The 22,373-nt window shown below is 53.4% G+C and overlaps 1 protein-coding gene across 1 annotated transcript in view; it reads right to left on the bottom strand.

The window, feature by feature from the left end:
* Window positions 1–11,933: 11,933 nt before the first annotated feature.
* The window catches only part of NRXN2 (neurexin 2), a 223,678-nt gene continuing 213,238 nt past the window's right edge, over window positions 11,934–22,373 (bottom strand). Inside the window, exons 22-23 of the mRNA XM_044448354.1 lie at window positions 21,303–21,381; window positions 11,934–12,829 (exon numbers count right to left, since the gene is read on the bottom strand). Of these exons, the coding sequence (XP_044304289.1) occupies window positions 11,934–12,829; window positions 21,303–21,381 (975 nt within the window). The remainder of the gene's footprint in view (window positions 12,830–21,302; window positions 21,382–22,373) is intronic.

Below are 22,373 nucleotides of genomic sequence, written 5' to 3'. Positions count from 1 at the left end.
ACTTCCCACTGCTCTGCTCGTGGCGAGGAGATGCCACAGCCACTCAGCTGTTCCCAGGAAGCCCAGAAGCATGGCCTGATGGTGGCCCCCTCCCAGACAGACTCTGGTAGACTGCACCTGAAGCTGGAGGCTCTGTTCAACCCACTGCGTTTCTCAAGCTTCGCCTTCCAGGCCCACGTCTGCAGAGAACAGGCGGCAGGAGCGTTGGCATCCCTCCACTTAAGCTGCTGTGGTATTATCAATTTTCCTCCTTCTTACAAATTAAAAGCGAGGCCTGGAGTCGGAGGGGGGCGGGTGGCTGGAGAAAGAAAAGAGGGCACTCTGCTGGGAGAGCGAGCGCAAGATCGCAAGGCAACGCCAGCCGCATAATCACTTCATTACATTGTCAGATGTTTGCAGTAATTCAAGTTCTTCTTCTTAAGGAAAAAAATTAATGCATTTCAAAACAATTAAATTACCCCCATTAGGATTCTTAAAAGCAGAGGGGGGAGGGGAGGGAGAGTTTTGCAGGTAAAGGAAGGAAGAAAAACCCAATCAAAGGAGGCTGTGTGAAAAGCTGAAGCTAAAGAAAGGGAGGTTTTTCTCCCCAAGCAAACGGTTTCCAAGCTGTCCTTATCCCCTGTGTCTTTGATGTGGGAATTATTGACAATTCTGTGTACTTGTGTAGCTCTTCCGCATAAGCTGCGTGACCAGCATTGCGCTTACTGGGAAACTTTTAACTCTTCTGGAATCAGCGAGTTCCTGTTGGAAAGAATGGGCCTTTTTTGGGATGATCCAGTAGGGGAGAAGGTATTTATTGGTTACCTTTTTCGACTACCCAGTGGACCCAAGTTCTCTGGACAATGAACAGGAAAGTTGGATTATAGAAACACAGAAACAGAGCAAGTCAGAAGGGGCCTCCTGGCCATCTAGTCTGACCCCTGGCTCTGCTCATGACATGCCTACCATGTGCATGCCCAGCCTATCCTTGAACACCTGCACCGATGGGGCCTCAGCCACCTCCCGTGGAAGCCCAGTCCACACCCTCGGGGTCCTAACGGTCAGGAAGTGCTTCCTGGCATCCAAATTGAACCTTGGCTCCCTGAGCTTGGCTCAGTTGGAGCGTGCCCTGCCTTCCTCTGCATGGGAGAACAGGTCTCTGCCCACCTCCGTGTGACACCCCCTCACATGCCTGCATGTCGCCAGCAGATCCCCTCTGAGTCTCCTCTTCTCCAGGCTGAAGAGACCCAGCTCCCCCAGTCTTGCCTCATATGGCATCCCCTGCAAACCGGCCACCATCCCAATGGCCCTTCGCTGCACCGATTCCAACTTGGCTCCATCCATCTTCTAATGATCAACAACACTATAGAGAGAAACACAGGGAAAACAGCCTGAAAGAGGCAGGCATAGCCAAGCCGGTGTGGTGTAGGCCCGGATTCAAGTCCCCTCTTGGCCATGGGGCATGCTGGAGGACTCTGGGGCAGTCACCGACTCTCAGCCGAGCCTACCTCACAGGGCTCTTGTGTGGAGAAATGGAGAAGGCGGTTGTGCAGGCCATTCTAGGGCTCCTCGAAGGAAAAATGATAGTAAAGAAATAAATACAACTGGCAGGAGGGAGGTGAAACCAGTCAGTGGACAAGGAGACCAAAATGGTGGCAGTTCTGGAAAGGGTCGTTTTCTTTCCACCTGGCACCGGAAAGGCCACTGCAGCGGTGGGTCTCCAGGGGGGTTGTTCCACAGGCAAGCTGCCACCCGAGAAGCCCCTGCAGAGGAGATGCTAGGGCACGGCTCATCCAAGCCGCCACGCCGAACCTTTCACCGGGAGCCCCAACTCTGCCCTCCACCAGGCCATCCGTGGATGGCTCAACCAGCCACGCGCTTTGGGTCTTCCCTCCTTATTCACTGCGTAAGTCTGTGTCTTAACAGCACAGGATAGGACAGCCCAAAATAGGCTTATATTTAGCTATAAATATCAAGCGAGCATGTCTGGACACCTCTGCTAAGCCTGCAGGTGGATGGGAAGCGGAATGGGTCGTACAAGCCCCTTCTAACTCCGCTTCTACTCTGTCCTCGTCTTAAGACACTCCTATTGTTAAAAAGTTATGCAGGAGGGCATTTGATTTCAGACTAAAACCTCAGGCGGGAAGATGTGTGGGGTACCCATGTGCGCCGGGGGATCCGAAGCCACAGACAGAACCCCTGCAGGGTGGGGCAGACGGCCTCCCGGGGTGGTGGGGCTCCCCCCCGTCGCCCACCCCGAATTTCTCCTCCGAGAGAAGCAGGATCCTTTCTCGGGCTCCTGATTTAGCAACTAGCTCATTATTTTTAATCTGCCTTTTAATGAGTGCTAACATGCTTTTTTGGCTATATAGTCTAAGATACTGGCTCACGAGTGCCTAAATTAAACCATGTTGCAGCACTGATTAAATAGCTGATTTTTAAAATAGCTTCACTGCCTTTTTTGTTCACTGCCATTTAGCGACGTGGGCTCTTCCCCAGTCACGGGCTTCCAATCCACACTTCCGATCTAAAACAAATCTGAAACACGGCATCACTTCGCATTTTCCCTTTGCCGATCACGAATGAAATCAGACTGCCAGCAGACATGTTGTAATAAACAAGCGCTGTTGCACTTTTCTTAAAAATGGTTAAAAAAAGATGGTTTGGGATTTTAATTTTGAAATGGCTGCAAAGGTCCGTTGTGGTTTCCAGTTCCCTGTTGGAATAGCTATGGGGCATCGACGAATACGGATGGTACTTAGGGAGATGAAAACGCAGAGAGAGGTAATGCCATTAATAGCTCAAAAAGTCCACCACACTTCCACTTGAAGTAGAACAATGGATCCGTGTCACTGAAAGCGGCCTGTGTGTTTTCATGTACCTTTTCATGCTCCTCTTTTCAGCTCCTCTTTCATTATAGATTTTTTTCTTTAAACCAAGAAAGATTCTATGCTGAATTTGACTCTTGGCATCCAGACGCTCTTTCTCCATGCTCTTCCTGTGCCTCTCTTCGATCCGGAGAGGGCAAAGGTTGGAGCGTTTTGCTGTTGTTTCCATCCCCAAAATGAGGGGGCTGTGCAGGAAGACGCGGCTCTCATCACACCAGTGGGAAAAGGAAGAATTTGGTGCATCCGAAGGACAAGGTTGCGTGTGGACGCATTGAAAGATAGGAAGTGGGTGGACGTGATGGGGAGGGGGAGCAAGGACTTGAAAAGCTGAATGGTTTCGCAGGGGGAGGGAAGCGCTGAGAGTGAAGCCTGGTACACTTTTGCAAAGTTTTATCTATCTATCTATCTATCTATCTATCTATCTATCTATCTATCTATTTAGGAGACTTCTATGCCGCCCCATTTGCCGAAGCCTCTGTTCTGTCTAAACATGCGCAGGATTATCATCATGACTGAAACGGCTATTTTCATTTCTATGAAAAGAACGCGCTCTGCAAAGAGAGATTACACCCTTAAGTACTCAGACGTCTCCCAAGGAAACCGATGTTGCGGAGAGCTTATTTTTGGCTTGTTTCTGCCACGTGCGTCCATCACCTTTCCAGAGCAGGCTTTTGGGAGGTGCCTCTTCCCCGACCCCGATCCCCGTGTGCTGGCAACGCACGAGCCTAGCGCTGGAAGGGTCACGTGGGCCCAGTCTGTGCCACCCGGGGGTTCCTTCCCCGGGGAAGCCACCTGGAGCACCCGCCTCTCCTTTCCGACGGTTCTTTATCTTTCAACCAGATTTGGACAGGAGAGGCCTTTAGACAGAGGACTGCCCTTCACAAAAGAGGACACCCAGCCACCCCACTTCTGCCCTCCAAGGCAAGGAGGGGAAAGTCGTCGGGGAGAAGGGTTACAAAGAGCGGGTGCGTCTTGACCTGGAAGGGAAGCCCCCGTGAAGGAGATGCTCCCGCGGTTTATGCACCAGCCGAAGCTCCCCTGGTCCTGGCGCTCTTTTCCTTGGCCCAAGGCCACCGGCGCGCCCGTGCACACACGCACAGCACCGACAATGCAGCAACGCCGACAATGCAGCAACGTTTTAACTACAAAGCTGAGTGGAGACTATTTTCCACACTCTCCTGGAAGCAAAAGAGAAATAACTCAACCCGGGTAGAGCGCTCAGGTCCAAACAGAAGTGTGCTTAGAGCACAGGGCAAACACGGAGGCACATGCGAAGGCTCTCTCTCTCTCTCTCGCTCTCTCACATGCACACATGGCCCGGAGAGTCGCCCCATTCAGACGCAACAGCCGAGGAGCAATGCTCACATGCCAGACCTGGATTAGATTTTGTCTCCTATCTCACGTCCAACGAGGTAAGAGACCTGCTTGTTTTCATCCAAAAGGCGGCCTGGGCTAACTCAGGCCTACTCCATGGGTTGAGCTACACCCTCCTTAGCCTGTCTGTGAATCCAGCTGAACAGCAGTCCTAGTGGTCAGTCCCCTGGCGCATTAACGGCTTGCCAAGAATCCACCCGCCAAGAGCAGAAAGCCAGTAGAAAGTCTGGATTTGCTGAGCCTCATTTGGAAAGAAGTAGTGATCGCCCAGATGCATCCAGGGAGAGAATGTGTCCTCCTGGTTTTGAGACTTTCAAGGAGTCAAAACAAACTGGAATATGAGCCCAGATGACCGGCCTGGGGAGGTGAACCAGGGCAAGACAGGTATCTACGTCCCCGCTCACTTAAGCTCCGTTCTGAATGGAAACTCATGAAAGAAACTCTGGGGACCATTTCAAAGGTGGACAGATAATGGAGGTTCTGGGAATGTTGGGAGCAAAGAATTCAAAGAGCCCACCAGGGAAGGGGCGGGAAGGGCACCGCGGCCCAATGATCACCTCTATCTTTCTTCCGTCCTTTCCTGGCCCACAGAAAATCCCCCATTCTGAGTGCGAGTGGGGAAGGTTTCGGCTCCCCCTGCAGGCCGGGGCAGCACAGACAAGAGCCTCGGGACTTGCCCCGTCTTTTCAGCACTGCCCGTCCACCTGCCTTTTCCGGGGTTCAGACAACGGTGGCAACACAAGCGAGGAACAGACGCTCACGCTGGCTTGCGTTCCTGCAACCTGCTCCATCATCCACGCTCGGAGCATGGAGTAATATCGATCCAGTGCACAGAATGGACTTCCCTTCCTTCCTTCCTTCCTTCCTTCCTTCCTTCCTTCCTTCCTTCCTTCCTTCCTTCCTTCCTTCCTTCCTTCCTTCCGAGACCTACGGCAGGGAAAATCTGTGGAAGACACAGCCCGGTAAAAAGCAGGTAAATTGCTCCTCTCAGCAGAACACGTGGTGTGCAGGAGGCAGAGTACCTTCCGTTGCTCTTTCCGTTTGGAGTCCTTCTCGTCCCGCAGGGCCAGCCTTCCATCCATCCATTAATACATTTAAACAGATTAAACTGCGCAATAGCACCTAGCTCGGTTTTGCTCAGAGGGAAAAAGAAAGGATGTTAAGAGACCAGAACGACACAGTTGGCGCATTTTTAGTGAAGACAGTTGCTTGTATTTTCCCCTTAGTTTTCCCACTTCATGCTTAATACCCAAGTAGCAGTAATGACACTTGAATTATGAAAGAAGTTTATTGCAAATTTTAAAATAATCCTGCAAATGGATTTTTAAAATGGCATTATGTGGAAGTGAATGGACTGGTGGAAGCTTAGTTTCTCCCTTAGTGGATTTCCCGAGTGAGCGACTCCGGCTAGAAAGAAGAGATGACGAGGAGGAACAGCGCTCTTGTCCCCCGTTAGAAAAAAGGTAAGCAGCTTAGAAAAATGGTGCATCAGTGAGCAAGGTGTTCAACAGTATGAAGGTGTGGAGAAAGTGGAAAGGGGGACATGTTTTCTCCTTCCTGCACAATACTGGAGTTCCTACAGGTCATCCAATAAAATTGCTGGGTGGGAGATTGAAGACGGAGTAAAACAGGTCGTGAAACCATGGGGTTCACTTCCACGGGAGGTAGTGGTGGCCACCAATTTGGGTGGTTTTATACCAGGGATTGGAGAAATTCATGGAAGAGAAGACTGTCCATGATGCTAGTCCTCATGGGTCTATGCTACCTTCGGATCAGAGGCAGTGTGTGCCTCTATAGGGCGTATGTGCTCTGGTGGACACGTCCTACCTGTGAGTTTCACGTAGGCCGCAGTTTAGCCTCCGAGTGTACAGAAGCAGTCCGATCCTGCACGGTACTTCTACGTTCTTATGCGCCACAGCAGGGAAGGAGCAGGAACAGAAAAGTTCTGCGAGCAAGCAGTTGGTTAGGTTCATGATTCACTGAGCAGGTCCTACAGTTCCTATACGAAGGGCTCCTTGAGGATGATGGGACGTACCTCATGGGGACAGGGAAGAATCTTTCCGACAAAAGGCCCACATACCTGGTCATCAAAAGGCAAGTTTTGGAGTCTGGAGCTCATGACTGAGCCAACACTTACAGCGAAGAAAGCAAAGGACGAAGCGGATCCCTGGTGTTTACATCTGAACAGAAATTCTGTGATTCTAGTGATCAGATTCAATAGCGTTCCAGACCATGTGGGAATACAACTTATTAAAAATCTTGGCCTTTCGCTAAACATTTGCTGGTGAATGTGGCAAACTCATTAGGGTAAGTTAGCCCTTGAACCCAAGGGATTAAAAATTATTGTCAAATTTGGACCAGAATGGAACCTGCCATTTCAATGGCTCACCTTCTTGAAGTTTGCTTCGTCTTGAAATCTACGGCGCCCCTACAAAATGAAGACTAGAACGAAGTATACGAAGTATAGAATCAATTGTATTCCCCTTTGTGCTAAATGTACATGGGTTTGACTTTTGTTTTTTCATAATCATCTTTATCAGTAACACTTTACAATAACATTGAAGAATACAGGAATTTTACAGGGTAAATATGCAGAATCACAGTTTATCCCCCCAACCCCTCCCCAGAAAAAAAAACCCAAACAAACAGGAAAGCTTTTGTGTTTTTAAAAAAGTATCAATTACAAAAGAAAAAAACAACAACTCAAAATTGATTTCCACCCCAAATGGAATGTCGTTAAAAAATGAAAAATGTCAGGAATTTTATAGTCAAAACAAATCGGATTTACCCAATCCATTTGTCATTATTAGTAATGTCATTTTAAAAACGAGGGACCTCAAGGGTGTTTTTGCTTATGGAGTTTTTGTCCTTCTGCCTGTCCCCCTCCCCAGATAAAAATAAAATATTAATAATGTACAAATAAATTTACATTTGGTAATCATGTTCATTCGACTCTCATAGAAAGGAGCAGGAAGTCCTGCCGTTTGAAAAGCTGAGGTTTGCTAGGGTGGGTGTTGACGCGAACTTTACGGACAACTGAAGCAAACAGATGATCTCTCCCGACCCCTCGGCAGCTGGGCGCCCTCAGTTTCGGATGGCGGAGCAGTGTAGCTCCATCCAGAAAAGCCGCCATCCAGGAAGCCGGAGGGGCTCCGCTGAGAGGGGCCCGAGAGACGCGGGGTCCCCCCTTCGGGGTGTGCAGGTGCCGGCAGGCGTGCAAGGGCCGAGGAGGTGCAAAAGGCCGTCTCCTTGACCCCAGCGCTGCTCGGGCGTCGTGTGCTTGCCCCGGCAGTGAGCCAATGATTCCCGGACGGGAGGAAGCGGCGGCTGGAGGCCAAGTCCAGCCAGTGCGGTGGCTGTTGGTCCTTTTGAATTTGCTCTGTTGGTCCCACCGGGCAAGCGAGGGGCTTGCCGTGTCTTGGACTGAAAACCCAGGAGAGAGAGCTTTCGTGCTCCACAGCGTTCTTCCGCGGCTCGGCCGCAAGCGCCCTGCATCCCGAGGGAGAAAACGAGCGTGCTCGCGCAGGAGGTGCCCCTTCCCCACCCTCCCCAAGCCACTCGCCAGGGCAGACCCCCGCCGAATCCCAAAAGGCCCCGCAAAACCTGTCAGACTCGTGCTGCACCTAAAGCCCTGGGGAATCCTTCGGGGTTGGCAGACGGGCCCCCGGCCGTCGGCTGCCTTCTCCCTGCTCCAACGAGCCTTTCCAGACCTGGGGCACGAACACACAGTGCCAGTTTGGCCTGGCAACCCGAGTCGAACGGCCGGCAGCATCTTCCCGCCCTTCCACCCCGCCTCAAATATCCTGGGCTTTCCAAGAAATGCTTCCCCGATCCTGCCATCGTCCAGATGGCTGGGAGGGCAACTCCCATCTTCCCCAGCCAGCAGAGCCATGGCCAAAGGGGTTGATGGGAGTTGCTGTCCCACACAAATGGTGCTGGGTTGGGAAAGGAAATCTCAGACGACCTCCAAGGCTCCGTAGGGGAGTACAGCCGGGCCGGACCGGCTCGATCGTGGATCTAGCTGGGTGACTAGCGGTCCAAAATTCAGCAAGGTTTTCTAGCTCCGGATTCTTCGAGCAACTGCAAGAGCTGAACAGCTTTCCCACCTTCTCTTCCTAAATTATACTGCTGACGTAAACAAGCATAGTGTTGTTTAATCGGGTGTGTTTTTTGTACCTCTCTACACGGCTCCAGCTTAAGGGTCGAGCAGATCCCACAGGCCTGGAGTCCGGAGAGCATTTCCCGGGGCCTGGACACCGTGGGCAGCAGGCGAGCTGCGTGCAGCAGTGTGAGAGACGCCCGAAGTAGCCAACTTCCAATCTGGCTGGAAAACTGCACCCACAGACGCAGGCCATTCAATGCAGGGGTGCAGAACCAAAGCTGAGGCTCCCGGGGGCCCACGCTCTGCCCGCTGGCAGGGCCGAGGCACCAAAACTGGCAACCTTTGCTTTGGCTTACAAAGCCTCCAAAGTCGCTGTGGTCGCAGTGTTTTAGAGAACCACAGGCGGCCAGACTGGGGCCCCCAGAGGACCAAACGCGGCCTCTGCACCTCTGCTTTGCTCATTATATGTGCGGCACCAGGCAGTCTCTCAACCGAACGCCAAGGAGCGAAGCTGAAATGGCGACAAATAGCCTCCAGGTTCTGCAGATGTTTAACGGGCATCTCTCAGGACCGGCTCCAAACCTTCTGTCATTTGCAGAGCGGAACCACGGAGATGCATGGGACAAGCTAGTCCCAGCTGCTTCTGTGGGTCTAGTTTGACAAATCCAGATTCAACCCAGCTGACCCTCTGAACATGGAATCAATGGTTTAGGCACGGCCTTCGGCAAACAGACCGGACCCGCAGCTGCCCACGGGACCAGGTTCCTCCGCTTGTCTCTGGTCCTGTACCAGGGGAAACCTTCCAGCTTCTTCCAATTCTATCACAGGGCAGCTGGACATGATGCGCCGGTGGAAGAAAACCGCATCTACGGCCCTTCCAAACCCATTTCGGGACTGGAACAGTCAAACCCACACTGATCCTCCTGCCTCATGGCTCAGTCTGGCCCAGCTTTACAAGAGGAACTCGCTCCACTGAGACGCAGAATTTGGGGAGAGGGGGAGCAAAGGGAACCTGTTACACCACCTGGATAACCCTCCACCCCATCTTGCTGTTTTCCCCACATTCCCATTAAACTCCATGCGGCACTTAATGACACAACCTCAGTGTGGAGCTGATAAGGCACGAGGCAGTAATCTCTCCCCGCAACCTGCTGCGGGGGGGGGGGGGTGTGTATCGGGGCACCTTTTTCGCATTAATGTCCCTGCTGAACCAGAAGGCCAGTCTACCTGGAAAGCGGGGGCCTGCAGAAAACACGCACGCTGAGAATTAAAAGCGCGACGAAAGCACAAGCCTCTCACTCCCTCGGCGCATTTCGGGGGCTCCGTTAGTTCTCTGAGTCCAAATGGTTCTATGAATTTCAAAGGAATGATTCCAGATTGAATAGAAATGCAATTTCTCTCACCAGAGCCGGGGAAGAATGAGTCTTGTATGCTCCCCAGGTGGACGGGCAGGTTCACCTCCCAGACATCTCTTTGTAGGATTCTTCCTCTGGACACTGGCTCGGAGCACATGGCCTTTCCAGCAAAGCAGGTGTGCACAACCTCTTTCTGCTCGAGGGCCGAAATCAACCGCAATGGCAGGGGCCGCATTTTAGAGGTGGGCGGAGCTGAGGACGAAAGGGGCTGGGCCAGAAATGCCAGCATAAAGCTCCTTCTGCCTGTACTGAGCCTTCGGAGGGGGCGTTTCGACCTTGACGCGTGGATGGAAGGAAAGCTAGGGGCCACCAGGCGAGACCTGGCTCACGGGTTTCCCGTCTCCCCAGCCTTGCTCTGCAGCAAGCTGCAAGTCCAGAAGCCCGGGGGTGGGTTTGCAGTGGATGCCCCTGCCAGGACCGAAGCTGCAAAACGCAAGCTTCTGCACCCCCGAGCAGGAAAAAAGGAAAAACTGGGAACCATAACGCCCTCGATTTCACCTGTTGATTTTACCTAGCCCTTCAGGAATGTCCCTCTCTTGGTGTGAAAGCCCCCCCCCCTTCACACTATCTTTGCTGACCCCTTGCTTAAATTCTCTTTTTATTATGCATACTTTTAAAATCTTATATATCTTTTTATATATCTGAATATATCTATATTTATAGATAGATCTCTCTATAGTTTTCTATGGCTTCCCCTGGGCTTTTCTCTGTTTTCACTATTCGTGTGTGGTTCTGGAAGGACCAGGAAGGCAGCTGAAGCGCCTGCTCGGCGAGGCACCCTGGGCCTTTGCAGTTTCACTGCGGCTAAGGGAGTGTTCTCCTGCACACCTTTTCGTGATCATCGTCGTGCCCCTTGGCAAAGAAAACGGAAAGTAAAAGTTGACCCAACTGTGACATGCCTTAACACAGCTTAAAGAAAGACGACAAAATAGCACCTTGATCCAGGGAGAGTGAAGGGGAAAAGGGTTTGGAGGATGGATTCGCTTGGCCCCCCTGTAACAACAAAATCCAAGGAGATATTCGGTACACCCGCAACACGTAACGCAGCGGCACCCTGAAACGACTCGCATGGCATTCCCCGATGGGTGTCAAACATTTTTTTCTTTTTTAAAAACACCTCCATTTTACTGCCCCCCTTTTTCATTACAAGACATAATATTCATTAGCTGTCATCAGCAGGAACGGTTATCAGCCCAAGAGCGTGAGCGAAATCCACACGATCGGCCTCGTGTATTATGACGAGCGGTAGTATTTTTTTGTTTTAAAAACAAAATCTTATTGGTTTTATTCCACGTATTTCCAAGACTCTGACACATTGATGAAGAAAGAGAGAGAGAGAGAGAGAGAGAGAGAGAGAGAGAGAGAGAGAGAGGGAGAGAGAGAGAGAAGCAGGAGGAGGAGGAGGAAACCCAATAGAAAGGACAGACCTCTCGAGCTAATTTGGAGAGACGGTGGTGTGCTTTAGGGGGCTGTGTTCTCTCCCCCCAGTCCGGTTAGGGCTCCGCAGAGTTACGAGAGTGGCTTTCGTGGCTCTGGCCACAAGCCTCTGTTTCAGAGGACGGCGCTGGGGAGACGGGGAAAGGCAGGTGGGAAGCCCCAGTTCCTTCCACGTCAGAAAGTACCCACACTCTTCGGCAAGAGGGACAGTGGCTCCCGTGGGTACCGAAGCCGCAGACCAACCTCGGCCTCCCCGGGACCCCTGCAAAGCACCCCCCGCCCCGATTCCCTCCGATGCCTCCTTCCCGAGCACTCAGCCTGCTCTCCAGGCTGACACACGCAAAAAGTTACGGCGGCTCCACAGCCACCAGCTTGGGTCACCTTCCCTCGGCTTGCTTAAAGGAAACCGGCCGAGTGCCCAGCCCGCAGGACTGGGGGGCCGGTGTGGAGAAAGGGGGAGGCAGGCAGGCAGGCAGGCCGGCCAGCCCAAGGAGTTGGCTGCCTTCCTCCGCTTCCTCCGTGTCCTAACGCGGGGAGGGCTAACGCAAAAGGGGGGCAGCGAGCCCGTGACGGGGTCCCCGCCGGCTGGCCGCCCCCTGCCGGCGGGGGGGAGGAGGCCTCGGGGTGCTCTCTTCTCCAGGAGGTGGGGGGCCGCGTCGGTCTGGGTGCTCTCCCTGTGTGTCTGTCTGCTGGGTGCCGGTCGCTCTGGCGCACGCGGGGACGGGGGCGGGACGGGGCTCAGACATAGTATTCCTTGTCCTTGTTTTTCTTGCTCTTGCTGGGCGTTTTGGTGGCCGTGGCCGGCTTCTCCTTGACCACGGTGCCATTGCTCTGTGCCGAGTTACTGATGTAGTTACGGCTTTGGTCCACCTGGTAGGAGCCTTCGTCTCGGTTGCGGTATTTGTACATGGCATAGAGGAGGATGAGGATGCAGAGGGCGGCCGCGGCCACAATGCCGACCACCATGCCGGTGGTGCTGCTGGACTCCCGGATGACCTCCACGGCGCCTGGGGGGCCCCTCTCCCCGGGGCCGGTGGGGTTAGCTGTGGGCAGATCATGGAAATTGGGGGAAGAGGTTATACCTGCTTTCATACGCCTGTTTAGCTTGTCGGGCTCAAAGGAGGTGGCCGGCGGGGGGAACTGTTCCGGGTGGGGCTTGAGAGGCTCCCGGTTGTTCATTTTGCCGGCGGGGATGTGGCGGACTAGGCTGGGAGAGGTGGTGGAGGTCAAGAGGTCGGGGGCGGAGGGCGAAGCCGGCAGTCCTGTCCTAAGGTTGGGGCGGTTTCCTTGAGCCTTTTTGGACGCTCCTTCTGGCCGGCCAATCAGGGTCCGATCGGTGACCAGAGGGAAAGAGGTGTAGAAGTCTTCGTCGTCAGTGGGGGGCAGGCTGGAGTCGAAGACCTCCCCCGAGGCGTACCCGGAGGCCTCGATGCCCTCTTCGCAGTCGCTGTCGTCTTGGTCGGCCAGGCAGGGGGGCCGCGGGTGGGACGGTAGGGAAAGGGTGTCACTGGTGGTTTTGACTACCGTGAGGAAGGGGCCAAAGGTGGGAGGCGGGGGGATGAATGGAGAGCGCGTGGCGATTGGAGGGGTGTCTAGTGAGTCCTCGGTTATTATGGGCAATACTAATTCACCTCCTAGAACAGAGAGAAAAGCGGGAGAAAGAGAAGGGGGGGAGAGCGGTTAGCAGCCTTTCCGGCTGTGCCGATGCTCTGACACAAGACAACTCAAAGCGCTATAGCTAGCCAAACCCCTCTGTCTCCATCCCTGACCACTAGCTTTTCTCTCTAGCCTTTGCAACACATTCATCTAGAGAAATCATAACCAAAGGAAGAAAAAAAAAGAATTAAAAAGTCATTTAATGCGCAAAAAATTAAACAGATAAAACAGCAGAATTAAGAGCAGTAACACCCTCGCTGGCTGAACTTCCCATCCTGCTTGACTAAAATACTCATTTCTTTTGCTTTTCTTTTCTTTTCCCTTTCTGTTTTGTTTTTTTTAAAAAAATAAGAGAGCAAACCACGGAATTCAGTCAACTTACATCAACAAATAGGCCGTGTGATATTAGCATGAAGAAAAAAAATTACAAAAAAGAAAACTAGGTAAGAATGTTTTTTGGAGAAAAAGCAACGTTTTTCGTTTCTTTTCTTTAAACATCTTTCTCTGCATCTGGCTTTTTTTTTTTTTTTTTTGGGTAAATTTCTCTTTCTCACTAGGTTCATGGCTGGCCTTTTCTTGCCATCGCTGCATCGGATTAAGTCTCCCCGCCTCCCTCCACCCCAAGGTAGCCCTCCGCCCCTCTCCTTCAGCCCCCCAGGCCTCCCTCCGCCGCCCCAGAACCGATCCTTGGAGAACCAGTGTCCACTCCAAACTCACTCCAGCTCCTTGCATGTGTGAGGTGGTGGATGTGGGAGAGAATGGCCCTTTTTTAGCCATAATTTGACGTGCCTTTTGTGTCTAGCGGGGGAGGATTCTCCGTTGCCAGGATGGGCCAGGATGGAGGGGCTTCCTGCGAGCCCCTGGGGAAAGGAACCCAGGAGTCCTGGCTCTCCGCCTCTCCCACACCACCCAATTTGTGCCCTGCCCTCTCCGAACCATGCCCGCCCCCCACCCCTCTCCCGGCCGTGACAGGTGTGTGAGAAGAGCACCACTAGGCATGTGCAAAGTATCGGAGGATGAGAGGCAGGGTGACACAAGCCCTGGGGTCTATCTGAAGGCCCCTCCAAGGGCGTGGGGTCACCCGGAGATGGGGTCAGGGGACAGCTGGCCCGACACGATTTCTGCGTATGCTCAAGGGAACCCTTGCTGGGACACGGGGTGGCATGGAAGGGGGTCGCTGGACAGCCTTGGGAAAACGGGGCAAGCAGGTCCTGTGCGTCTGCTGATGCTGGTACGCAGCACGTGAAGCTTGTTTGTGGAACGGGCAAACAGGAGTTTTGATCTGTCTGTGTGTGTGTGTGTGTGTGTGTGTGTGTGTGTGTGTGTGAGAGAGAGAGAGAGAGAGAGAGAGAGAGAGAGAGAGAGAGAGAGAGAGAAGGGTAGTGTAGACCAAAATGGAGGATATTTGGGACTTCAGCTCCCAGAATTTCCTGCCAGGATGGCCAGAGGCATTCCTTGATTAGTCCTGATGGAAAGTTTTTAATTCAAGTGTCAAGTGTAGCGAGAGATTTTGGGGGGATCGCAGAGGGCTTATGCTTCCCTCCCAAATGTGACCCCCCAAGAAATCCCTGCTGCCCCCCCCCAATTCATGGAAGCTAAAAACCCCTCCTGTGAAGGGCCTGGAGTCGCCCAGCGAGCATCCCGGCCGGGTGGGGACCAGAACTCGCAAGTCTCTAACCACTACGCTAAACTACTCCGCATGGAGCCGGTTCGAATGCTGCAGCCGGTGCGAAAGGCAGCAACTGCACACATCACCGCTCTGTTGGAAGGGTCACACCGGCGGGCCACGAGCCACCAAGCCACGTCCACGGTTTTCTCGCCAATATCCGGCGAGGAGGTTGCAGGCAACTCAACCGGCCTCCCGGATCTTCTGAGAAGCCTCCGGGGCTCACCCCACAACCAGCCATGTGTCTCTGGGTACCTGCACACGGGCAGGTCCTGCTTGGTGGTGGCTCCCGCCCTTGGGAATGCCCTTCCGCTCCCCGGGAGCGTGGCAATGCCCCTTGGCAGACCCAGTTTGCCTGGCCGTGCGAAGCAGCACCTGTTCAGCCGGGCTCTCCGAAAGGTTTTCCTGCCCAACTGGTTTTATACTGTTTCCACGCCAGTTCTTATATTGCATCCTCATGTTACGGGATAATTTAAAGAGCGGAGGAAGCCTAATGAGGCCGCAACCTGGTCCGCCAGCTCCTTCCCTCTTTCCGAGCGGCCAGTCCACCCATGGGTGGTGGGGAGGGCTGGAAAGATCCCCGCAAGGCGCTGGCAGAGGCGGCTCAATTAAGGCGAGCCAGCTAAGCCGGGTGACTATTAGCTGGCGGCAGTGGCGAAGCGAGGAGAGGAGGGAAGGACTGACGTCTTCCGGTAGATAACCGGGCTATCTAAATGCTAATGCCGCCCGCCTGTCGCCCGTCGGCAGTGGGGTGCCGCTGCGGCTGGGGGCGGGCTTCCCACCCTGCGCACGGCCCCCAACCACGCCGGCTTCACAAAGCGAGAGCCGCTTTCCTGACAGCCGAGCCGGCGAGGGAGCCCAGGCACGCTGCTCCCCGGCCGCACTGCTGTGGAGGGCCAGTCGAGCTCCTGCCTGCTGCTGCCAGCCCGTGCCAGGCACACTGGCGTGGACGGAGCCGTGGTCGGACGCTGGGCGAGGCCGCTGCTCTGCTGGCTTGTCTCGGAGCAGGGCAAACCCGGGATGGGAAGGGGCTCAAACGCCACACGGCTGCCCTTCTGGCCCCCGGGGCTCTCCCTGCAGTGCCGCCGGATTTGGCACTCGCGCCTCCAAGCGGCCCCGAGATCAAAGGTGCGAGTGGCGCGGACGAGAACGGTGAGCAAGAGGCCTTCCGCCGAGAAGGATCTTGGGATCAGGGTGCCTGGCATGTCCACACAACCCTGGGGGGCACCGAGAAGCGGGGCCTTCTTGGTGGTTGCCCCCACCTCTGGAATAGGCTTCTTAGAATATGGTGCCTCATGGCAATCACTTCAGTGCCAGGCGAAGTCGGTTTCCTTTTCCAGACATTTTAGCAACTGAACAGTGTTTTAAGATTTTATACAAATTGATTGACGGTTTTTGTTTATCCTCCCTGTTAACATTTAACTGATCTAAGCAGTTGTCTAACTCTTCCTATTTTGTATTTTTGTATTCGATCGGTTTTAACTGTTCACTGCCCAGATAGTCCTATTTAGGACTATTGGCACAGTTTATAAATTCTAAAAATAAATATATAAAAATAACCTTTCAAAAAGTCCAGAGTGAAGTCCCGATTACCTTTTGCGCATGCCTTCTTGAAGGGGGGGAGGTCTTTTCAGTCGGCACTGCAGACCAGAGGGATTGGTGGCTGCATAATTCGATCAAGTGGTGGGGAGTTCCAGAGACTGTGGCCAGCGCACCAGGGCCCTGCCCTGTGCCGTGACAGAGCCTAAGTTCTGGCAAGTTCCGCTTTGACTGGGAAGGCAAGGATGCTCAAGGGCACGAAGCAGCATCCAAGGTTGGGCATCTTTCAAAAAGGCAGGAAAAATAAGACGCTTCTGTCCAAAGAACAAACTCACAGCGCTGCCCTCTTTAAAATAACAAAATAAGGAACATCTAACTCAAATGCACCAGCTTCGTACTGCTTTGACCTGGTGCTTCTAATGACTTGTTTCGAGCTGTGCATTCTGCATTCGAGACGCCAAGCTGCCTTCAATGCCATCCCACTAATCAATCCGTGATCATTTTATATCCATGATAATTTTATATCAATACTGAAACGGTCTTAATGGTTGTGGGTTTTCGTCGGCCCTTTCTGGTGACTGTTGTGTTAATTAAAAAAATTATCTCGAGAAGTCTCGCCCTGGCCTCCGAGCAGAAGCACGCCTGCCCCGGGCCCCCGTCGCCCAGACAACATCCTTCGCCCCCCCTGCTGCACTTCCTGGTCCCCCCCACTTCCCGGCCCCCCAGCGTGGGAAAAGCAGGCCTGGGGAGGGACCTCCAGACGCGTCCGTCGCAAGCCCAGACGCGCGAGTGCCTTGGATGCACACAGAGGGCAACAGGACGCCGTCCGCACATGGCTAGAGGCACTCTCCTCCAATGCCTGGCTAGAGAAGCTCAGCAAGGAAAGCCAAGTGCCCCAAATCTGCACCTTCTGGGTGAGCAGGTTTCGCTGGACAGTTCCATTTTACCTTTTTTACTGGGTCGCTTTTTGGAAAGGAGCTGCCACTGCCCCCGGCTCCCTTGGGCAGTGAAGGAGCAACCACGGGCGGCGCATCCGCGTTCGTGTGAATACAGGAACGGACGGCAGGCGTAGCCGCATTCTTCCGGACCAGGCCCTGCTGAATCGGGGCCGCAGGCCGAAGGGGCCTGCCCCGCAGCTGCGCCCATGCCCGCCTCCCCCACTCCCTCTGGCCCCATCTGTGCCGGGCAGCCCCGCCGGCGGGTGGGAGCCCCAGCTGCGGACCCGAGGCGCTTGCCTCCCACCCCGCGCTCCCCTCGCCACCGAGCACTGGGGTCTGGCGAGGTCACGATGGCGGCGGGGGGCGAGGGGGCTCCCCGAACGAAGTGGGTTTGCGGCACCGGAGAAAGCAGCTCGGAGAAGGCCGCGGGGCGTGGATTGGGGGCGTGGGTCTGTGCTCCCGCGAGGGCCAGAGAGGGGCAGGCCGGTCGGGAAGCGGCGTTAAAGCGAGTCGGTCCCATGGCAGGGGCTTCAGCTCCCATCAGTCAGTGCGGCCAGTGCTGGCACCTGTAGTCCAAAGCCTCCAGGTCAGGGAGTTAATTTTTTCTGGCGATTTGCCCAGGTTTCAGGCAGCGGGGCTTTTCTTGCCAGTCCTATCCCTGCAACTCCTCCCTGCTGGAGTCAAGGGAAACACACTCTGCACATGCTCAGGAGAGTGTGGCCATTCTACAAAGCCCAGGGCAGACCTGGCAGCGCAAACAAGATTTAAGACTCAGTTAAATGTTATCTGGTGCTTCCCCCATTGAGTCCCAGGTGGTTTGCATGGGTCTCCAGTGGCGGAATTTGCACAATGACCCTGTGAGGTAGGTCAGGCTAGAAGAGAGCAATGGGCACCATGTCAACCAGTGAGGTTCATGGCTGTGAGAACCTCCCCGTGTAGCCAGACCTCCAAGCTTTCCGAGCATGTGTGCGTGCGTGCGCCCATGTTGCTACCACGCAGTGGCAAAAACATGCACACTGAAAAATGCACACAACTCCACATTAATCCAGGAGATAAAAGCATCTCCTTCAAAAAGATGTGTAATTGAGGCATAACTTGGGGGAATGCATGGAAATTTGCATGCACTTTTGTGCATTAGGAAGAAAAAGTTGGAGGTGCTAGGGAACCGAACCTGCCACTGTGTTATGATACTTCCCCCAAAAGTAACAAGATTCCAGTCCTCATTGTTCTGGGTTCTACAGCAGGAAGCTGTTATATGCTCTGACAGATCTCTGGTCCAACTTATTAAGTATTATCTGTGTTGACTGGTAACAGCTCTTCCCCCTTTTCATGCAAGAACTTTCTCAGCCCTCTTTGGCGAGAATGAGTCTCAGTCGGGTGACATTGTGTGCCCCAAGACGGTTTTGTAGGACTAAGCTTCCCCAAAGCACTCGATTCGTGGCCACTAAATAAGTTTGTCTCTACACTTCCATGTGGATGGCACCTCTGAGAGGAGCATTACGGAAAATCTGCATTTTGCTTTAGAAAGCACCCCCCTTCATTCGAGCGTGTACATTAATAGCCTTCATATACAGCAATAAAGGATAAAAAATCTCCGAAGTACCGAACTCCTGGGCTGCTGTTTTGTTTCTGAGGCACTGGAGAAAGATCTTCAAACTTCACAGGCTTTTAGTGTCTTGTTTGATGTTGTTATTTTGGCCTGAACATAAAGAGCTGCTTTCAGATCTCAGAGATTTCCTTGTGGTGGGGGAACGGTGCAGATGAGCAGACAAATATTTTTGTTTGCCTCAGAGATGAATGCTGGAAAAGGGGGCGCGTGTTTCTGCAGCCCCAAAGACCAGATGCCACTCTGGCAGCAGGCAGTGCCAAAGGGAAAGGGGTAGGGCCTGAAATACAGAGAAGCCACCGTGTTTTGGCGTAAAGCTCTGGGCACCAAGCCCAGGAGATGCACTTCCAGAAAAAACTGCTTTGGAAGCACCCAATGATTGGTGGTTGGGGGGAAAGGAGACAGGGAGGGCGGTGTGTCCATTCGGGGGCTTTCGATTTGGCCCACAGAAGGACATCTGGCAAGCAGAGGGCAACTGGACCACTGCGCCTTCCAATCCAGCCCTCCCTAAACCCGTGAGCTGAGGGTCTGCAATCCCCATCATTCCAGCATGACCCAAGGGGGGTTGTAGTCCCAAAAATCTGGACAGCGCAGTTCAGGAATTCAAAAATACTAAGCAACACAGGCCAAGAGTTGGATGAAGAATAACATAGCTGCCCATGTTCTACTCACATTAGCCCTTTCTTCAAAACCATGAGGACTAGAAGCTTGCTGTACTTTTAGGGGAAGGATCATACTTCAGGGGCAGAGCATGTGCTTTGCACACGGTCCAAATCCCAGCATTTCCAGCTTTTCCTTCTTTTCACACAAAAAGCACAAAATAGCACTCTTTTCTGAAGTATACATTTTGTTCCCCTGCATTGAAGATCTGCGTACAGCTTTCAAAAGCACATCTGTTTTTCTGGACATTTTCTTTGCATCCCGAGCTCGAAAAGGAGCAGACTTTGACGGCAGTCGCACTTGGAGGAATTTGGTCAAGTCTGGACCGAACGGGGGTGAGCTTCCTATCTGCATGCCAACAACACCCGTGTCCAGGCACCCGGTCGACTCAGACCCGTCCTGTGCATCCATGGGGCATGGAGCACGTGTCTACGGAATCCCTGAGGTGCTGGGCAGCTCCCATGCGGCACAGCCTCTAAACCCCACTCCCTGGAGGGGGCGAGACCATATTCTGAGCACCTGGACAGGGCTCAGGTGGGGAAATGCTTTTTCAGCACAGGTGTTTCGAGACACCCTAAGGTCCCCGATCCCATTAAAATGCACGCAGGGCTCTTACATGGCACTCAATCAAAAGAAGCCCTTTAAGGGACTTGCAAACCCCTTAAAAATGGACACAGATGGAGCTGTTTGGTGGGACTCCCTCTCCTTCTGTGGATGCAGTTGCCACGTGCCAGATGAGTCGCCGTTTTGCAAGGCCGAAGACGGTGAGCACCTTATACAGCTATTGGCACGCAGAGAAAACCCAGTTCTGTTCGACGAGCTTTCTGCCGCTCTCGCAACCCCTGGAGCCCTTTCCTGAAGTGCTCCCTTTCCCCACATCACCTGTCCTTTTTGTGCCATCACTGCCCAGTTTGAAAAGGCTGAACTTGCCGAAACGCAGCCTTGGGGATGAGAGAAGCTTCGACACCTTTAGGCTGCAGGGCAAAGCAATTATTCCATAACGCGCCAAACTGCAGCCAGCACCGTTTTAACTGTGAGATAAGCCATGCCATCCGGGAGCCCTTTTGCTCCTGGCTTTTGTGGGGCTTCCCATATACACCCAGGCACGGAATTGGAAAAGGGGCGCTTCTGCTAACAGGTGAGCAGCTGGGAATGTTTCTGGCACCTTCCACAAGTATAGCTGCTTTTTACTACAGCATTTTCCTTCTCAAGTTTTACTCCACCACACGAACCTGCCTCGAACAGAGCGTATGTTTCCCTGCTCGCGTTCTCTCTCGCCTCTGCTCCTTCTCTGCCCTTTGCTACTAAATATGGCTTGGTGGTTCCCAGGGGCAGGGCCTTTTGCCAGTGGCTCTGTAATGCTGGAATTCCCATCATGAATAAGCCTGAAAGCGTCTTCCTTTCCCATTTTTAGACCGTATTTGAAAACACCTTTTCCAGAAGGCATTTTGTGATCAATATCTTCCATATTTACTTTTCTTTTTGGGTTTAAATGCTGCATTGTATTTTTAGTGTTTTACCTGATTTTTCATGCCGTATTTTACTATTTCTTTCAAATGGGAATCCTTTGGGAAAACTGAATGGGCAAGTTTTGATATCATTCTGTTGCCAGCCCCGTTCGGGGGGAAGCTCTGACTACAGCCCAGGTCACCTCATCACCATGGGCTCTCATTGATTTTCCTCTTGTATCACTAAGGACTAGAAATCTGCTTTTAAAAACGCAACACAATCCTTAATATTTCAGGATGCTGTATTCCATGCTTAGGCAACGTAGCTGCAAAAGCAGAGAATACGCCTGGCCCTGGACGGAAGTTTATTTGCACTACCGAGACGGGAATGTGAGAGAGACAGCAAGAAAGAAAGGGAAAGGAGTAGTGTGTTTTGTGTGTCACGAGCAGGTTGTGTTGATTTTGGCAAGTCAGTTGCATACATGGGGAAGGTGTCTGTGCATGTACGGAGCTGCTTCGGTGCGCAAGGCCAAGGGAATCCCCCCCTCTGACTTGTGGATGTGCCCCGGGGCCGAAGGATGGAAAACAACCCACCAGTACTCGGTTCGCACTCCTCCAGGTCTTCGTCGTCGCTCGGGCATTCGGCGGAAGCCACCAGCAGGTCATCCGTGTTCTGCGGAAAAAGAAACACACCTCTGGCTGTCACTGCGGAAAAGGGACGTCTCGGGCAGAGTCTCGGCTTCGGTGCCGGGCAGCTTCAGATGGGGCAGGATACGTCCCGCCAGAAACCACTTCCGCCATTTTGGCTCGGCCTGGACGCCGGGCGTCTGTCCTTTTTCCAAATATCAAATAAAAATGATTGTCCATCTATTTATCTATCTATCTACAGTAGAACCAGCTGCCTAGAAAGGTCGTGGGTTCTCCCACACTTTGTTGTTGTTTAGTAGCAAAGTCGCGTCCGACCCATTGCGACCCCACGGACAACATTCCTCCAGGCTCTCCTGCCCTCCACCTTCCCCTGGAGTCCACCCAGCCCCACACCCACCTCTCTAGAGACCCCTTCCAGCCACCTCAACCTCTGCCTTCCCCTTCCGCCGTCGACCATTCCCAGCATCAGGTCTCCCACACTGGAGACATTCAAGAAGAAACCGGGCAGCCACCTGAGTGCGATGGTGTGACCTGGCATCCTGCAACAGCAGGGGGTGGACCTGACGGCCTTCTTGGCCCCTTCCACCCCTATTATTCTAAGAATCAATCTAATCCAGTCTAAACTCCTGGAGAGTTGGCTGTTGTTCCCTGGCTCCACCTTTATTTGGGCTCAAAAGAGTGGTTTTTTGTGTCGGAGCTCATGCGCCACCCCTGCCTCATTCTTTGGTTCTCGGCAAGCGTCTTTCACCTGCCCGTTTGGCTCCCGGCAGATGAATGCTCAGGGACTGGCCACACACATGGCGGGCATCCCATGAAAGGGGGGCCTGCCCTGCACCAGCCCTTTTCCAAGCGTGCCCCCCACCGCCAGCGTCTCCCACGTGCCCCGCTGGTCCTAAAGGGTCGCGGGTGTAGCGCAGGCTAACCAGGGCCGCCCCTCAGGCTCTCCGGCCCTGAAGGTACCGGGTCCCAGGCAAGCGAGCCTTCTTCCCACAGCTCTTCCCAAGCTGCTCTCCTCCA

Source organism: Varanus komodoensis, unplaced genomic scaffold (assembly GCF_004798865.1).
Source record: "Varanus komodoensis strain SLA01 unplaced genomic scaffold, ASM479886v1 scaffold55, whole genome shotgun sequence".
Classification (NCBI taxonomy): domain Eukaryota; kingdom Metazoa; phylum Chordata; class Lepidosauria; order Squamata; family Varanidae; genus Varanus; species Varanus komodoensis.
Note: the sequence above shows the minus strand (reverse complement) of the source record. Positions and strands in the feature narration are given on the sequence as shown.